The 16669-nt window shown below is 42.9% G+C and overlaps 1 protein-coding gene across 1 annotated transcript in view; it reads right to left on the bottom strand.

The window, feature by feature from the left end:
• Positions 1-16669, bottom strand: part of BFAR (bifunctional apoptosis regulator) — a 28612-nt gene that overhangs the window by 1704 nt on the left and 10239 nt on the right. The window contains exons 2-7 of the mRNA XM_061209938.1: positions 14248-14584; positions 12685-12889; positions 11812-11981; positions 9623-9767; positions 3061-3234; positions 1358-1560 (exon numbers count right to left, since the gene is read on the bottom strand). Coding sequence (XP_061065921.1) covers positions 1358-1560; positions 3061-3234; positions 9623-9767; positions 11812-11981; positions 12685-12889; positions 14248-14510 — 1160 coding nt within the window. The 5' untranslated portion in view covers positions 14511-14584. The remainder of the gene's footprint in view (positions 1-1357; positions 1561-3060; positions 3235-9622; positions 9768-11811; positions 11982-12684; positions 12890-14247; positions 14585-16669) is intronic.

The raw sequence follows: 16669 nt of genomic DNA, 5'->3' as shown, positions 1-16669 counted from the left end.
AGAACCAGGGGCAGAGTAGGGGCTCAATCAACTGTGCCTGAATAAGTGAGTTCACTGAATTGAAATAAATGAGGGAGATTCTTGTCAGGTTCTCAGAACTATTTACAAGGCTGCTCCTGATGGATGAGGCCAAGACCCCTTCACGTCATGGGCTGTTTCAGGCTGAAAGGATGCTGGTGTGCTGATGCGTTACTTCTGCCTGCCCAGCAGCCATACCCTGTCTTCTGGAAGCACCTTTTGAGTTTCCCTTTAGGGTGTCTCCCTCCCCTATTCTCTTCCATGTGGTCTGGTTGGGGCGTCGGCTGTGAGTGCACACCTGCATCTGGACACGGGCAGCCCACAAACCCCTGCACTTGTGAGGGGTTCGGGGTGGCAGGGGGAGGCTGTGACCCAGGCTGGGCCAATCAGAGCAAAGGCATGTGAGCCTCAGGCTTTCACAAGCCTCAGAAGTGCTCTCTTTCCTCCAGGGCTGCTAAGCTGCTCAGATCGACACCCAGAGTGATCAAGGGCCCCAGAGTGATCAAGGGCCCCCAAACAAAGACGCTGTTGAGGCTGAACAGAGCAGAGCTGTAAGGGGGGGGGGAGGGGGAGGGAGAGGGAGAGGGAGAGGGAGAGAGAGGGAGAGAGAGGGAGAGACAGAGGGAGAGACAGAGGGAGAGACAGAGGGAGAGACAGGGAGAGGGAGAGGGGGTGAGGGGGAGGGAGAGGGAGGGGGAGGGGGAGGGAGAGGGAGAGGGAGAGGGAGAGGGAGAGGGAGAGAGAGGGAGAGAGAGGGAGAGGGTGGCCCTGATGACAGCATTTGGGTCTCTGGTCCAGCCATGCAGGAAGCCTTCACTGGGCATCTCCCTTGGTAGGAAAGCCAATTTAGGTTGGTTTCTCTCACTTACAACCAAGAGTCACTTGACTCAGTGACTGTCTAGTCCAACTCTCTCATTTACTGCATTAATCCAGAGAAATGATCACTGTCCCAGCTGGTGGCAGGGCAGGGTTAGAACTCACGCCTACAGAATTCCTCATCAGATCTCTTTATGCTCTGCCACGCTGCTGCTTTCCGTACAGCACCCTCTTCTTCTCACTTGTTTATTCCTCAATTATTAAACCCCTTCACGCACCCCCCGCCCCCAGGAATTACCTGGTGTATCACATGGGACGCACTTTAACAGTGAGCGCCACGAGAGCCTCCCCACCCCCAACACAAAGGCATTTTCCTGTTTGCTGCTTAAGCAGTATTTCTAAACCAGAGCCCGGGGCGTCTTCTTGAGTCTGAACAACACTCCACAGAGGACTTCTCCTCCATTTGGTATTTCTTTCCCAGTCTCTGTTGCTCCAACCATCTCCTACATAAAAACACACTTACTTCAGTTCACTTCTTGACCAGATCCTCCAAAAGGAGAATAATTCCAGAACTGAGAGTAACATGGCATTGACGATGAGAAACCGTGACGTCCAGTAATGGACCTCCAGCCAGTCCCAAGCAAATTCAGCAATCAGCTGGTATGGAAGGAAGGAGTATTTGACAAGGAATTCTCTCCACTGCTTCCATGTGGGCTCTCTAAGATCCTTTAAAAATAACACGCAAGTAAATAAAACTACATAAAAATGGACACAAAAAATCATGAGGATTGACTTTTACACAAAATACTGTGGTTATCCCAGCGAATTTTACATTTATTAAAACATACATACACATACACACATATGCAACAATCTAAAATGAGATTTCCATCCATAAACTCACCTTGTAATAATTAATCTTACACTGGATAAATGTTACCAAAGAGGCTGAACTGAGATGCTTGTTATATAATTGTGGAAGCTCAGAAGTAAAAAAATCTAAGCATGAGTAATCTAAGCATTATTCATAATGAGGCTGAAATGAATAAAATTAACCAGGTTTCCGATTTCCTCACCACTGCAAGGGCGGCTCAGACAATGCCAAGTCAACAGCTCCTCTGTGGGAGAATGATAACAGGTTGTGGGAAAATTAAACATATACATTTAAAAAGTAATTTTGGGAAAATGAAAAACTTTCATTACAGAATTAGCAGGCAATCTGTAACAAGAGTATTTAAACAACTCACAGGCATCCAGAGGCTAATGAAAGCCAAGCGAGACTGTGTACAATGGAGCAGACACTGAGCATCCCAAGAAGAAAGTCAGCCTGATGAGCGGGCAGGGGTTGCTGGGGCTTTTTAAAACGGAAAGTTCAGGGGGTCTCTGCGCTCCCAGTCCAGCAAGGGCAGGGAACAGCTGAAAACTGGGTAATTAGAGAAACACTGCGCAAAGGGGCTAACCTGCAGGCTTAAAACTACACCCAAGGCTGAGGTCAGTTAGGTAGGCACTTGATTCAAGTGTTTAGAAAAGGGTCTTTGGAGATTTAGGGATTCTGTTTCAACATCATATATGACAATTCCTATATCCACGTGACTTTTGATATAAACGGATCAGAGGGACTGCCCCAAAAGTACCAATGTAAAGGACATTACCCTCCGATGACCAACTAGACCCAATCACCCTGAGTCAATGGGATCCACTGACAATTCTGAAGGAATCCATCAGAGCCGTGGTGGGTAACTATCCCTGCCAAAGGCCCTGTGGCCAGCTGACGTGATGACTCCCATCAGTGAGCTGGATGACGGCTTACTATTCTGAGGCCAACAGGACGGATACTAACCCTGCCTTGTGGTAGGACAAATAATCATCCTTTGGGGATCCTGTTAAGAGACAGATTACCAAGCTGGAGGGCCCACAGATCTAACCCTTGGGCAATCTGGACCTAGGCTATCTTCTTTTATAACAGAAGCAAAGCTGGGTTTTTTCCCCCTAAATATTTCAAGTCCAGAGGGTAACCCCTCTTGCTATGCAATGCAGGAAACAAAACAGGCTTCTGGGAGTGGGGAAGCTCCTGCTGTATTTTCTTTCGTAGGGGCTCTCCTTGCAAAATTCAAATGAAGGCTCATGTTGTTTCCTCTTCCCTGACAGGCGCCAGCCATGTCTCCAATTCCATCCCACGCTGAGGAATGGTGGCATGAAGCCACTCAAGGCCCTCTCCAGACCCACCAGAAGCTTGGTGATGATGTCCTCCCCGGAGCTGTCTTCTTGCAGAGGGCAGATGGTATGGATGAAGGGCAGGAAGGTGTCTGTGTAGTCAAACAGGTAGAGGTACAGCAGACAGAGTCTCGGGGAGCTCTTGAGGGCGTACAGCAGGAACAGGGACCTGCCTGGGTTCACGGCCTGCAGAGGATGAGGCGGGTGCAGGGACTCATTACAACCATAGCTGCCCGCTCCCCACCCACGCTCCTTCCGCAGTCTCACGCCCTCCTCCACGTGGTTTGCACTGGTAATGAATGAATGAATGAATGGGAAGAAGAGGACAAATAATCCATCTGTTAGGCTACATTATAGAAAGATCCAGTCTCTCTCCATGGGTGGGGAGGGATAGGGGGATGAGAAGCAAGCTCCTAGGCACATTTAGAAGAACACAACCTTTCGGGAAAGTAATCAGTGGGCACCACTTAATAAAAAAAAAATCAGAAGGCCTCATGCACAAAATATTTAGTGTTGCATTGTGCATAATAGAGAAAAAGTGAAATCTGTGACCTCAGTCCTGAAGTTACAGTAGACATTTAGCCCAGAATTCATACAGCCATGGAGGAAAGTATAGGAGGAGCGTTGGATAATGCTTATGTTACAGTGTTAGGTGAAGAAAAGATCTAAGATGTGTAGCCATCCACCTCCACAGTGTCAGTGCCGTGAAAGCAGGGCCTGCCTGATTCAGGACTAAGATCCCTTTTCTAAAGGACCACCTGGTTCACAAGAAATGTCAGTACATGTTTGTGGAATGAATACAAAAATAAAACAGCTGTTTTAAGTACACTCAGAAAATTGTTTAGAAGAAAACAGAGCAAAACGCAATGTTACCCATGTCTGAATCTCAGGTGGGATTAGGGTTAATTTATTTTCATTTTCTTCACTTCTGTAAATTTTGCTATAATGAATGTACATTTATATTTTTCCTGATTATAAAAGAAACTTAAAAATGATTCAACTTACTTGATGCTACTAAGCATCAAGTAAAATGGGCAAAAGATGTGAATGGACACTTCACCAAAGAAGATAGAAGGATGGCAAATAAGCACATGAAAAGATGCTCATTATTACTAATCCTTAGCGAAATGCAAATTAAGCCAGTGAGATACCACTGTACACTCATTAAAAAGGGGAGGGATGGGAAGGAGGGCTTACAAAGGGGCGGGAAGAAGCTTTTGGGAGTGATGTATACGTTCACTCTCTTGATTGTGGTGACGGTTTCACAGGTGTGTACATATGTCAGAACTTAGCAAATTGTACACTTTAAATATGTGTATGTCAATTACAGCTCAACAAAACTGTTAAAACATATTCAACTTATTTGATGCTATCAGTGGCTTACCAATAAAAATTTTAAAGTGTGATAATGGTTACATTTAAGAAGAAAGTCCTTCTCTTTAGAGCTTCACACTAAAGTATTTAGGGGTGAAATAATATGATGTGTGGATATGCTTTAATATAATTCCAGGACTGGGGGTGTGGGGAGAGGGTGGAGGGGTACAGATGCATTAGGGGTGACCATGAGTCGATGCTCGTTGAAGCTGGGTATGAGTACTCTCTTCCCTCTATTTTTGTATGTACCTAACATTTTCTATATTTAAAAAAAATTTTTAAGAGGTCCAACTTGTGAAATGGCTGATTCCAGGTCTGGGGCAGGAATGGTACAAGAGTAACTTGAACATCTTGTCGTGTGAGAACGGAAACTATCAAAGACTAATAAATCATGTTAAAAGGACTCATTAGCAAGTACGCTGTACCTCAATTCAAAAGTTAAATTTAAAAAATGGACTCAGAGAATAATTTGAGGAGACTCCTACTCAAAAAAGATGGGACAGTTGGAGCATCAGTTAGAATAACTATTGAAACGTATTCAAATACATCAAGAATGTCAAAATCCTCAGTTATTAATAATCCTAAAGAAAGAAATTGGTCACGTTTGGAGGACAACAGGGAAGCAAATTCTGAAACTGGTAAGTAAACGGAGAAGATCAAGCATTTAAGCTGCCCTTCTGGTATAAACTGTACTTAGGATAATCAAAATGGCTGTTGACAGAAGATTTCTTTTTCATTAAAGATGTATTTCAGTGAACAAGGTGAAAAAGAAATGAGAGAGTTACAGTATCACCATTTGGTAACCCTTAATGAACTAATGGATCTAAACAATCAATGATCATGGGACATTATGAGCCTCTTGATGGAAGAAAATACCACACCTATAAAGCAGCCTTGCCAAAACACCAAACCTAAACCAAAGTAAGCCTCTAGTCCTAACTCCTAGATTATAGGATATGCAGGGGAAGAAGGGACCTGTTAGGTGACACCACAGAGAGACAACTGGCAAAGTACAAAACGTCAGAAAACTACAGGAGAAAATTATCTGGTTTCTTCAACAAATAAATGCAGGGTAATGACAAGAGGAAGGGAGAATCTATAGACTGAAAGAGACTTAAGAGACATGACAACCAACAAACAACCCAATTTAAAAAATTCAGAAGACCTGCACAGACATTTTTCCAAAGAAGACAGTGAGATGGCCAATAGGTCCATGAAAAGATGCTCAGCATCACTAATTATCAGAGAAATGCAAATCAAAACCACAATGAGATATCACCTCACACCTGTCAGAAAAGCCATCACCAAAAGCACCACAGATAACAAATGCTGGAGAGGGTGTGGAGAAACGGGAACCCCTGTACACCATTGGTGGGAATGTAAATTGCTGCAGCCACTGTGGAAAACAGTATGGCTGGTCCTCAAAAAACTAAAAATAGAACTACCATATGATCCATCAATCCCACTCCTTGGAATATATCCAAAGAAAACAAAAACACTAATTTGAAAAGATGCAGGCACCCCAATGTTCATAAGAGCATTATTTGCAATTGCCAAGATATGGAAGCAACCTAAGTATCCATCAACAGATGAATGGGTAAAGATGATGTGGCATATAAATACACACACACACACACACACAATGGAATACTACCCTTCCATAAAAAGAACGAAACTTTGCCATTTTGCAACAACATGGATGGACCTGGGGGTATTATGCTTAGTGAAATAAGTCAGACATAGAAAAATAAGTAGGTATATTTTGACTTATATGTGGAATCTAAAAAATAAAACAAACAAACGCCTATAACAAAACAGAAACCAACTCACAGATATAGAGAACCAACTAGCGGTTACCAGTGGGGAGAGGGAAGATGGGAGGGGCAAGACAGGGGTAGGGGATTAAGAGGTACAAACTACTATATATAAAATAAGTAAGCTATAAGAATATACTGTTTAGCATAGGGAATATAGCAAATATTTTTATAATAACTTTAAGTGGGGTATGATCTATAAAAATATTGAATCATTATGTTGTACACCTGAAACTAATATAATATTGAAAACCAACTTTACCTCAATTAAAAAAAAAAAAAAAGACATGACAACCAAATGTGGACCTTGTTGGGACCCTGCGTGGAACAAATCAACTGAAAAAAAAAAAAGTAGGGTATTTGAATACTGACAAATTATTTGATAATATCAGAGAATTATTCATTCTGGGGGGGTATATTACGGTATTTTAGTTTTGTTTTTCAAGAGGTCTTTACTTTTTAGGGACTTCCCTGGTGGTCCAGTGGTTAAGAATCCGCCTTCCAATGCAGGGGACGCGGGTTTGATCCCTGGTTGGGGAACTAAGATCCCACATGCCGCAGGGCAACTAAGCCTGCGCGCCGCCACTACTGAGCCTGCACCCTGTGGAGCCCGTGTGCTGCAACTAGAGAGAAGCCTGAGTGCTACAACGAAGATCCCGCATGCCGCAACTAAGACCTGACGCAGCCACATACATTAAAAAAAAAAGTCTTTACTTTTTAGAGATTCAATAAAATATTTACTTATGAAATACATGCTATCTCAGATTCAAAATAATCAGGGGTAGCAGGAGTAGGTATTACTGAAATAAACATAGCCATGAGTTGCTGTCGTATGGGTTGATGGAAGGTTTGTACTATTATCCTGCTTTTGGGTATATTTGAAATTTTCCATAGTAAAAGTTTTTTGAAAAATCTAACTTCTAAAAATTATCTCTATATTGTAACTTAGGTGAGACATAGAAATATGGAAGTAGTTCTTCATTTTAAAGCAGTGTTTCCCAATCTTTTTTTCATTATTACCCCTTAAGGAGCCTTTTACAGACATTTTTTTCATAAGTCCTTCCCTGCCCCATGAAACGTTAATACCACAGATATACCGTGTATCTGTTTACGTACTGTGGTCTTTGGAGGGCCACAAGTCACTGCAATACTTAACACTTTTCACCCCTCAAGAACCAATGGCCTTGGGGGCGATGCTGCTCCATTGGGTGTGCAGGCTCTAAAGGAACACAGGTCCCAGAAATAGAGCCCGAAGGCACCCAGCCACATCTTGGTTAGTACGAGAGAAAGGGAGATGACCGGGTTACATGTTTGTAGGTCTGGGATCAGCTGGACCAAAATATCCCAACTCTGCGGCTACCTTCCATCAGAGAAGGAGGATAAAGCAACCTCCCAGAGAGATGGTCGCGATGACGGCGCTGCTGTGGGGAGCTGTCCCTCCCAAGTCTGACGAGAACAGCAGCGCTCAGGAGCAGCCGCGCTGAGGAGCCTTAGCACACAGCCTGCAGGCTAAGCATCAAGTGACCACCCCTGGGGAGGGGCTGAAGCACAGATGTGAAGGAGCAGACTGATGATAAGATTCTGCTTGCTTTTTACAGCGGGCCCAGAATACCATCCCCATTCACTCTGGTTAATATTAAGTTTACCTTGACAGATTCTAAATAGAGGGTCATTGCTGGATACAGGACCCAGAAAGGTTCTGTCAGGTATTAAAACCCACCACAGGACTAATATTGGCTACAAGAAGTCCAGAGCTTGACTGCATTAACAAAACTAATAATTTATGATAAAAGAGAAGTAGGGATTTTTTTTTTAAACTGACAAACAACAACAACACAGGAAACAACAAATCTTCTATCTTAGGACCCTATCCCCATTCTTCAAAAATTCTGAAACTAGTGTTTTTTCAGTTTTAAAGCAATACATGCACAAAATAAACACAATTTTCTTCAAACGGCACAGAATTGTATTAAATGACAAATACAATTCACCCTTCCATCCAAGTCTCAATCCCTAGATGAAAACATTGTTAACAGTCTGTGTATCCTTCCAGAGATTTTCTATGACACATACAAATGTGTAGGTTTTCTAACATGTTTTTCTTTATTTTCAGTTAACAACTTGGGTATCATTTCTTGTTAGCGCACCCAGGGTCACCTCGTTCCTTTGTAATGGCTACGTGTATGGGTGAGCTGTATTTATTGAACCTGTTCCTAACAATGGGTGCTGAGGTTGTTTCCCACGTGCTATTACCAATGACACTGTGGTCAACATCTTGTTTAATAATTTCTGTGACTCAAACATTCAATTCTCACTGTGACTCTCTGAGGTCATCGGCTGAGGAGGAAACAGGACCAGGAGGCCCAGTGACTTGCTGGCGTTCCCACAGTCAGTGCGTCCTGGAGGAGCCCGGGAGGAGCCTGGGAGTCAGGCTGCCGAGCCCCCTCTTGATCACAGCGCTATGCTGCCTGTGCTCTAAATGCAAAGGAGTGAAATTGTAGACCAAAGAGTAGGGGCGGTTTAAATTTTAATAGTTATTGACAAACCGCTCTCCAAAGAGACTGCGCCAATTTAGGATCCACAAACATGAGTGCCTCTTTCCTCACGTTATGAAAGGTTCTTATCCTTGACAATGTCATAGGTGAGAATGACGCCAGCGGGTTGTCTCATTTGTACCATAATTATCAGTGAGCATTTTTCCCCCATAAACTTATTGGTTATTTGTATTTATTTTTCTCCATGATGTCTTTTTTAGGGTATAGGTCTGTGTACTCCAGACATTCTATGACTAATAAAAAATAGAGTATTCGTTTTACAGTACAGTATTCGCTAAATTCTCTCTGTGAAGGAGAACCAGGTACAGTCACACTGAAGAACAATTTATCAGCATCTGGTAAAGCTGAAGATGTGCGTTACTTGTGACCCAGTAATCCTATTCCTCAGTGTACAGCACAAAGAAAGTCTTACACATGAACACGCAAACTTTCCAAGAATGTCCACAGCAGTCCTGTTTCTCATAGCAAAAATCGAAATAATCTCAGTGGCCATCAATGGGAGAATGTATAAATAGTCACGCACTTGTGCCGTGGAATATGGCACAAGAGAAAAAGAGCCAGAGCCAGAGACAAAAGCTACTTGCAGAAGGATAATAAGCTCAGTTCATGCCTTTTATGTTAAGGTTAAAAACCTAGAACATTGTTCCTAGAGCTGTGGATATATACCCAGAACACAAGTAGGAAAACAGGCCCAGGAAGGATACACAGGCATAGGGAAAGCGGGGACGCAGGGGGCTTCAGTTTTGTCTGATGTATTCATGAGCAGTGGGCAGGCAGATAACTGATATTTGGTGCTCAATACTTATTTTCCATTGAAAAAATAGAGTTCACCTTGTATTCCCAGAGGTTTTGCGGGGGCTTCACACCCAGTGCTTTGACTCGCTCCAGTTCCATGAGGATGGCTCTTCGGTGGCTGCTGTTTTCTATGGTATATGGTGCCCTGGAAAATTCTTCCTCTGTCAAAGTTAAAAGCAACCTAGGGTGTGGGCGAGGAGATAGGAGGAGATGTCTTTTGAGATTACATCCTGGAAGCAAACTTTCCACAGTCGGAGTTCCACCTTATCAACACAGATAAACACTTTAGGCTTGAGGTAAGACACCTAACATATGAAATAAGATTAATAACAGCAAACAACTGAAAGCTTACTATTTGCCAGTCCCTCTATTTTTTAAAGTGTGTGTGTATAGAAAAAAAAAATTGGGAAGAAATCCAATAAAACATTATGACATTAAGAGTAGTTGTTTGGGGACTTCCCCAGTGGTGCAGTGGTTAAGAATCCGCCTGCCAGTGCAGGGGACACGGGTGGGATCCCTGGTCCGGGAAGATCCCACATGCCGCGGAGCAATTAAGCCCGTGCTCCACAACTACTGAAGCTCGCGCACCTAGAGCCCATGCTCCGCAACAAGAGAAGCTACGGCAGTGAGAAGTCCGCGCACCACAATGAAGAGTAGCCCCCGCTCGCCGCAACTAGAGAAAGCCTGCGCGCAGCAACGAAGACCCAATGCAGCCAAAAAAAAAAGAGTAGTTGTTTGGGGATAGTGATTAAATAAAGATAACTGTAGATCCCTTATCTGTTCCCTTTCATCAGAAGACGCGAATTCACCTCTACGGTGATTTCTTGTTAAAAGTGCCCCGTAAAGGTTTATTCCCTTTCACTCAACAATTCCAGTTTTGGAATCTCTCCTCTGGAAGGAAGACAGTTACGCAAAGACACATTGTATTAAGTGGGTAGAGAAGTTTTTTTAACCACAATTCGGGGCGAGGGTGGGGAGGTGGTGCAACTTCTTACAAAAAACAGACAAAGCGGGAGCATTTTGCTTCCTCAATAGAGAGTCAAGTGTTGAAAGCTCAGTTCAGGGGGAAAAAATGGACCAGGGTGGGAGGTGGGGCAGTCAGGCAGCCTAGCAGTGAGTGGGCTACACGTATGACTCAAACGGGTTAGAGAGCGGCTGCCTGGTGGTCTAAGTAACACCCCTATGTGGTCCCCCTTCAAGGAACGGAGGGACCCCAGTAAAGATGGACAGGGCTCAGGAAGGGGCAGCGGGATTTGCTGATGGGCAGAAGCAGGCTGACGCATAGCTCAGCGATGAGTGAGCTCCTCAAACTAATGGGTTCCTCAGAGCATTTGCACAACGTAGTCTGGTACCGTCTGGAGCAGAAAAAAGGGAAACACCATGGATGTGTGCTGGTAGAGATCGATGAATAGACTCTAGCCTATACACATACATATAAACACAGGTCTGCTTAGTACAATCGTATTTCCAGTTTAAATAAATAAATAACACGTTATTTAACACATCTATGTGTATGCCTGTATAAACATTGAAAAAAATCTGGACAGGTGTCCAGCAAGATGATAATAGTGGTTTTCTCTGAAGAGCAGGATTATGAAGGTATTTCATTTCTAATGTCCTACAATTCTACTTTATTATTTTAAAATAAATAAACATATGTTACTTTTATAATCAGGAAGCAACAAACAATTAAAATGTCAGTCGATGACATAAAATGGTTCAGCTGCTTTAGAAAACAGTTTAATGGCTCCCCAAAAGGTAAACACAGAGTTACCTTATGACCCAGCATTTCCACTCCAAGAGAGTACTGAGTATTGAAAATATACGTGCACGCGAAAACCTTTATATACAAATGATCGCAGCAGCATTGTTCCTAACAGCCCCAAAATGGAATCAATCCAAATGTCCATCAACTGAAGAGTGGATGAATGAAGAATGGAAATACTCTGAACAGGCAAATCCAGGAGACAGAAAGTAGAATGGTGGTTCCCAGGGGCTGCGGGAGGGGAAAATGAGGATTGACTGCCTTTAGCAGGAGCTTTCTTTTTGGGGATGATGGAAATGTTCTAAAACCAGACTGTGGCGATGGCTGCACATATCTGTGAATATATTAAAAACCACTGATTATACACTTTAAATGGGTGAATTTTGGGGTTATGTGGATGGTGTCTCAATAAAACTGTTTAAAAAATGTCAGTGACGTATCAGAAGATTTTGCTCCTCACCTTCCGTTTACTCTTTCAGATAAAAACCTGTCTCTGTAGAGAGAGGCCCAAGGGCCCAGCTGCTCCAGCCAGAGGACAACTTCTTCTGCTGTCCATGTGGCCACAGCCTTGTGCACCAGGAGGTCGTGCTCAGATTCCCTGCTGCTCCAGTGATACACCAGCAGGACCACCTGGGGAAAAGTGACATGGCCCTTATTCCACAGCAGGATCAGAGACGCCAGCTTCTAAATATGTGAGCGTGGGGCCGGGAAGGAAAAAGCTGAGCTGGAAGGGGATGATGCCAAGTCCGTAGATACGGAAGCCGGCAACACCACTGCCACCAAGATCTGGGGAGCGCCACCCTTGGTGGGCTCATCTCTTCTGAGTCTCGGGTTGTCAGGGAACAGAGACAGGAATAGGACTCACTGCAGGGCACCAGGGAGCACTGCACCCTTTTCCCCATCAATTTGGCCAGTGTAACTGACTCGCGTGCTTTTTCTATTGGAAAATTTGTGATAGTTAGATTTTTGTAGCATGGATAGATCTTAAAAAGAAAATAGTCTCTACACTAGAAGTTAGTGAAGGGCTGTGCTCAAGACATGTCCTTGAGTTCCAGCTTTAACACCTTTCTGCACCGGTTTGCTCCTCTCTACAGAGGGAATAATAACAGTGCCTATTGCATAGGTTGTGAAGAGGATGAAATGGGACAAAGCTAACATTTACTGGGCTCTGAATATTATGTTGTATATACTTGCATAGGCAACATCCCCAGGTTTCAATGTACATAGTGAATTACCACATACGGTCACATCATTAATCATTTAGGGGTATTTCAACAGAGCTGACTTCACGGGAAACTCTGGGAGGGAGGGGGACAGAGAGACATAAACTTACCGCCACACCAGTTAAAGCTGTGAGCACTCCGGAAAAGAATCCCCCTCCCCTCTGCTGATTCACTCGGCCCGTGTTGGGAGCTGAAAGTATCTTATCATTCCCATACTTCTGAAAGGCTGCGAGACTCTGGACTACGTCATTATTCTGCAGAATGTCTTCAGATCGCATTCTAATTGCATCAGGAAATAATTTTTCAATGGCATCCCTATGGAGAACAGAAAAAAAAATCACAAGACAGTTGTTTGACTAAATATACTTACAATGTTTAGAGGCCAAAATAAAACTACTATCAACATTTAATAATATACAAGGATTCTAGAAGAATGGACAAGAAGATTGGTTATGGCCCTGTTGGTAGCAGCAACAAATCAGAAACACCTATATGTCCACTGTTAGGGCAACAGCTAAATAAAACATAGCATATTCATACACTGGAAACATACATAGTTTTAAAAATGAATTTACTGGATATCACTGTGTATCAAGATGAATAAATTTATCCACATTGTTGAATGAAATAGTAAACTGCAGAAACACAGACAGTACACCACTGATGTGAGGAAATATTTGCATTTCCTATTGGCACATAAATGTATAAAAGTATTTTTAAAAATCTGAAAGATGACAACTAAGTCATAACTGAAATTACTCTGAGAAAAAGGAAGGAAGAATTGTAAGATGGGGGAGGAGGGGTTGAAGGGGTCTTTATCAGCAATGTTCTGATTTTTTTAAAAGAATGTAAATGACTATATATGTACTGCTTATGTTATTAAAAATTAACTCATAAAAAAGAAAAAAGGTGCAGTTCAGTAGTGAAGAGTGAGACCAACCCTCAGGTCATACTGTAGGCTCTTCATTTTCGATTATACACAATCAGAGAACCCTTCTTCGATTTAAGGTTAACCTGCAGGTAAACCAAGGCTGAAAGGTCAGAGCAAAGTGTGTGTAAATACATCTCCTGTGAAAAAGAGAATGATGGGTTAATGTTTTCATGGAACTTCCTGGTACTCTGTTGATAACAAGAAGGCAAGAGAAAAGGATTTTAGCCTCAAAGACCTCACAGGTACATCATGAACATTATAAATGGAAGCAGAAAAAAACCTGCTATCTGAAGGTCTTATCAACTGTTGTGTGATGCCATGCATGAGAAACTCTATTAATGTGATAAATGCAACAGAGTCTAGTCAAAGATTATGAAAACCAGCATCAAACCAGTTTTCGAGAATCATACAGTTAGACCATTTTCTCTATGAGACCTAGGGTGTTCTCAGTGAATACACATCAATAAGAAGTATTATGTACAAAGAGTTACAGACAATGGTCTGATAACCAGCGTTTCTTTCTTTCCCTCATTTATGATAAACAAACAAATCACGGTCACCTGTGAGGAAGGGAGTCGGGACTTCCAGGTCGTTGAGCTCCCTGACTCACATGCCAGCAGATCCAGAATGACCCCTGAGGCAGTGGGCTCCACCTCTCTGGCCTTTCCAGATGCGGCTGCTCCCAGTAAGAGAAACCACACTGTACAGGCCCAATGAGCTACCCGCATGGGCTGAGCATTACCTGAGGAGAATATTGACTTTGGGGAAACCTTCCCATTTTTCTCTGCATTCTGGACACTCTGTTTTCTTCGAAGAGGCCCACCACAGAGCTAGGCAGTGCCGGCAGAAGCTGTGCCCACAGTTCAAGGTGGTTGGGTTAACCAGGATGTCGTAACAGCAGTGGCAGGAAAATTCCCTAACAGAAATCTGAGGGCTGCTGCTCTGGAGAGGGTCCTCTTCCTCAAGGCTTGTCGTGTTCAGATCATTCTGCGGAGACTCTTCCATCTCTTAGCAAATTCTGGGATCCACAGACATAGAAAATTCCAAACTCAGAAAACTGCTGCAAAGCATCGCGAAATCTAGAAAAAAAGAGACAACAACAGAAATAGGAAAAATAATATAGTAGGTGTTTGAGATTACAGTCATTCTATTGATATTAAAGCTCTGATTTTTAAATGTGACAAATTTGGTTTCTAAAAATTTACATTCCATAAACCACATAAACATCACTAAAATTTTCTGCCCTATTGTCATACTTTCAAAAATTAGGTAAAGCAAAATAGTGTAGTGGAAGGTTCAATGGACTTGGATGGGGGAGGCTGGAGAATTCTAGATCCTTCCATTCTGCTAACTTCCTTTGAACATGTAATTTCTCTGGCCTCAGTTTTCTCAATGAAATTTCTAAAGTCCTTTCAACATACATAATTTTAAATAAGCCAGCTTCTTGGCCCATGAAAATGTCTGGAGTCGGCAACAAGAGATGTACTTCATATAAATAACAGAGTTTATCCAAACAAATCTGCCTTCCCCTTAGGTAATTATTTCTTTTGACACCTGATTTCAGAGGCTTCCACAGGAACAGTACCTGGAAGACAGTGAGGCCTGGTTCTCTGAGGTGCCCTGCACCAGGTCCACTTGCCTGGGGCTTAATATCCACGCCCCCACCAAGCCCAAACCAACCGAAACGTGCATATCCTGCCTTCTGGATCCCACCAGTTCGGTGCCACAGAAACACACTAATGTCACTAATATGCAAATGGCTAAGGACCATTCTCTTCTCATCCTTATCTGGGTCTTAAGAGAGTTTTTTATTGAGAAGCAGTATGATGGCACCATGGAGTTAGAAGCTCAACTCTCCATCTCCGGGATGGTGCCTAAGTTACCTGGGCTCTCTGAGCCTTGTTTCCTCAGCTGTGGAATGGTGCTTACAGTACACAAACCTTCAAAGCTTCTTGTGAGGGTCAGAGATAGTGAACTAGGGTGGTGGATGGTGTAAACAGGGGCTAAAGAAATGATTATTCAGATTGTTACTGGAATTAGCATGGCGTAGGCACTGGTGGGCAAGAGTTTCTCAATCTCACTGTTGTTACAGGACAGAAGGTAAATTGCTCTCGATCACCCACACTGGTCACGCAGAGAAAGGCTCTTTGCAGGCAGTGGTTAAGAACACAGGTCCCAGGGCTGGGCTGCCTGCAATCTTACCCCAGCTCTGCCATTTACTAGCTTTGCGCTCTGGATTTCTTTGAGTCTCAGGTTTCTCATATATAAATAGGGATGGTAAGAGTATTTACCCCATTGGGAGGTTTTGAGAGTTAAGTAAGAGAATGCAAGTAAAGTGCCTGGCATACGGTAAGTAGACCATAAATGGTAGCAATTTCCCTGATTTTCAGGGAATTTTATCACCTTTTACAGGGCACAAATTTTATATAGAGCATGATAACACTATATTTTAAACAAGCAAATCTATAAACAAAGACTAGAAGAAAATACAATGAAGTATTAGTAGTTGGTTGGGTGGGGGAGGATCGTGATTTTCTTGGTTTTGGTTTTCTGTATTCACCAAGCTGTTCTTAATGAAAATGATGTTACAGTAACTGCAAAAATATGGAGAAAATTATAAAAAGCAATCATATTTGCTCATTATTTGTATGTTTAGGAACATTTAAACATTTTCTAACTGCTTTCCTTTGGGCAGCCTCTTCAAATTACTAAGGAAGTAGGAGATCTCATATGTATAGGTTTTTAGAAAAAGGAATTATCATTTTGATAAAGTAGTTCCTTTATTTGGCTACTATGGATTAAACAACTACCATGTGGACAGTATTATCCTGGGAAATAATAATTGGACCATTGCTAGCTATTGACCATCTCTGGGGAGCTGGGCACCGGCGGGCACTTTAAGTACGTTCATGAGCACATCTTGATTCAGTGTTGGAAGAAGGATTTTTTTTTTTTTTTTTTTTTTTTTTTTAAGAAAGGGTCTCCTGCTCAGAGTCTCAGGGGACCAGAAATTGGTCACCCCAAAGCAGTGCCCCTCAAGCAGACCATTTCACAGGGAAACCATGAGGGAGTAAGCTGGGCTGGGCCACAGGCTGCAGGACAGACAAGAGGCCGAGAGCACTGTCTCCAGGCCCAACCACCAGTGTGGGGCAGCTCTCCTCTGC

This window comes from Eubalaena glacialis, chromosome 13, assembly GCF_028564815.1.
Source record: "Eubalaena glacialis isolate mEubGla1 chromosome 13, mEubGla1.1.hap2.+ XY, whole genome shotgun sequence".
Lineage (NCBI taxonomy): Eukaryota > Metazoa > Chordata > Mammalia > Artiodactyla > Balaenidae > Eubalaena > Eubalaena glacialis.
Note: the sequence above shows the minus strand (reverse complement) of the source record. Positions and strands in the feature narration are given on the sequence as shown.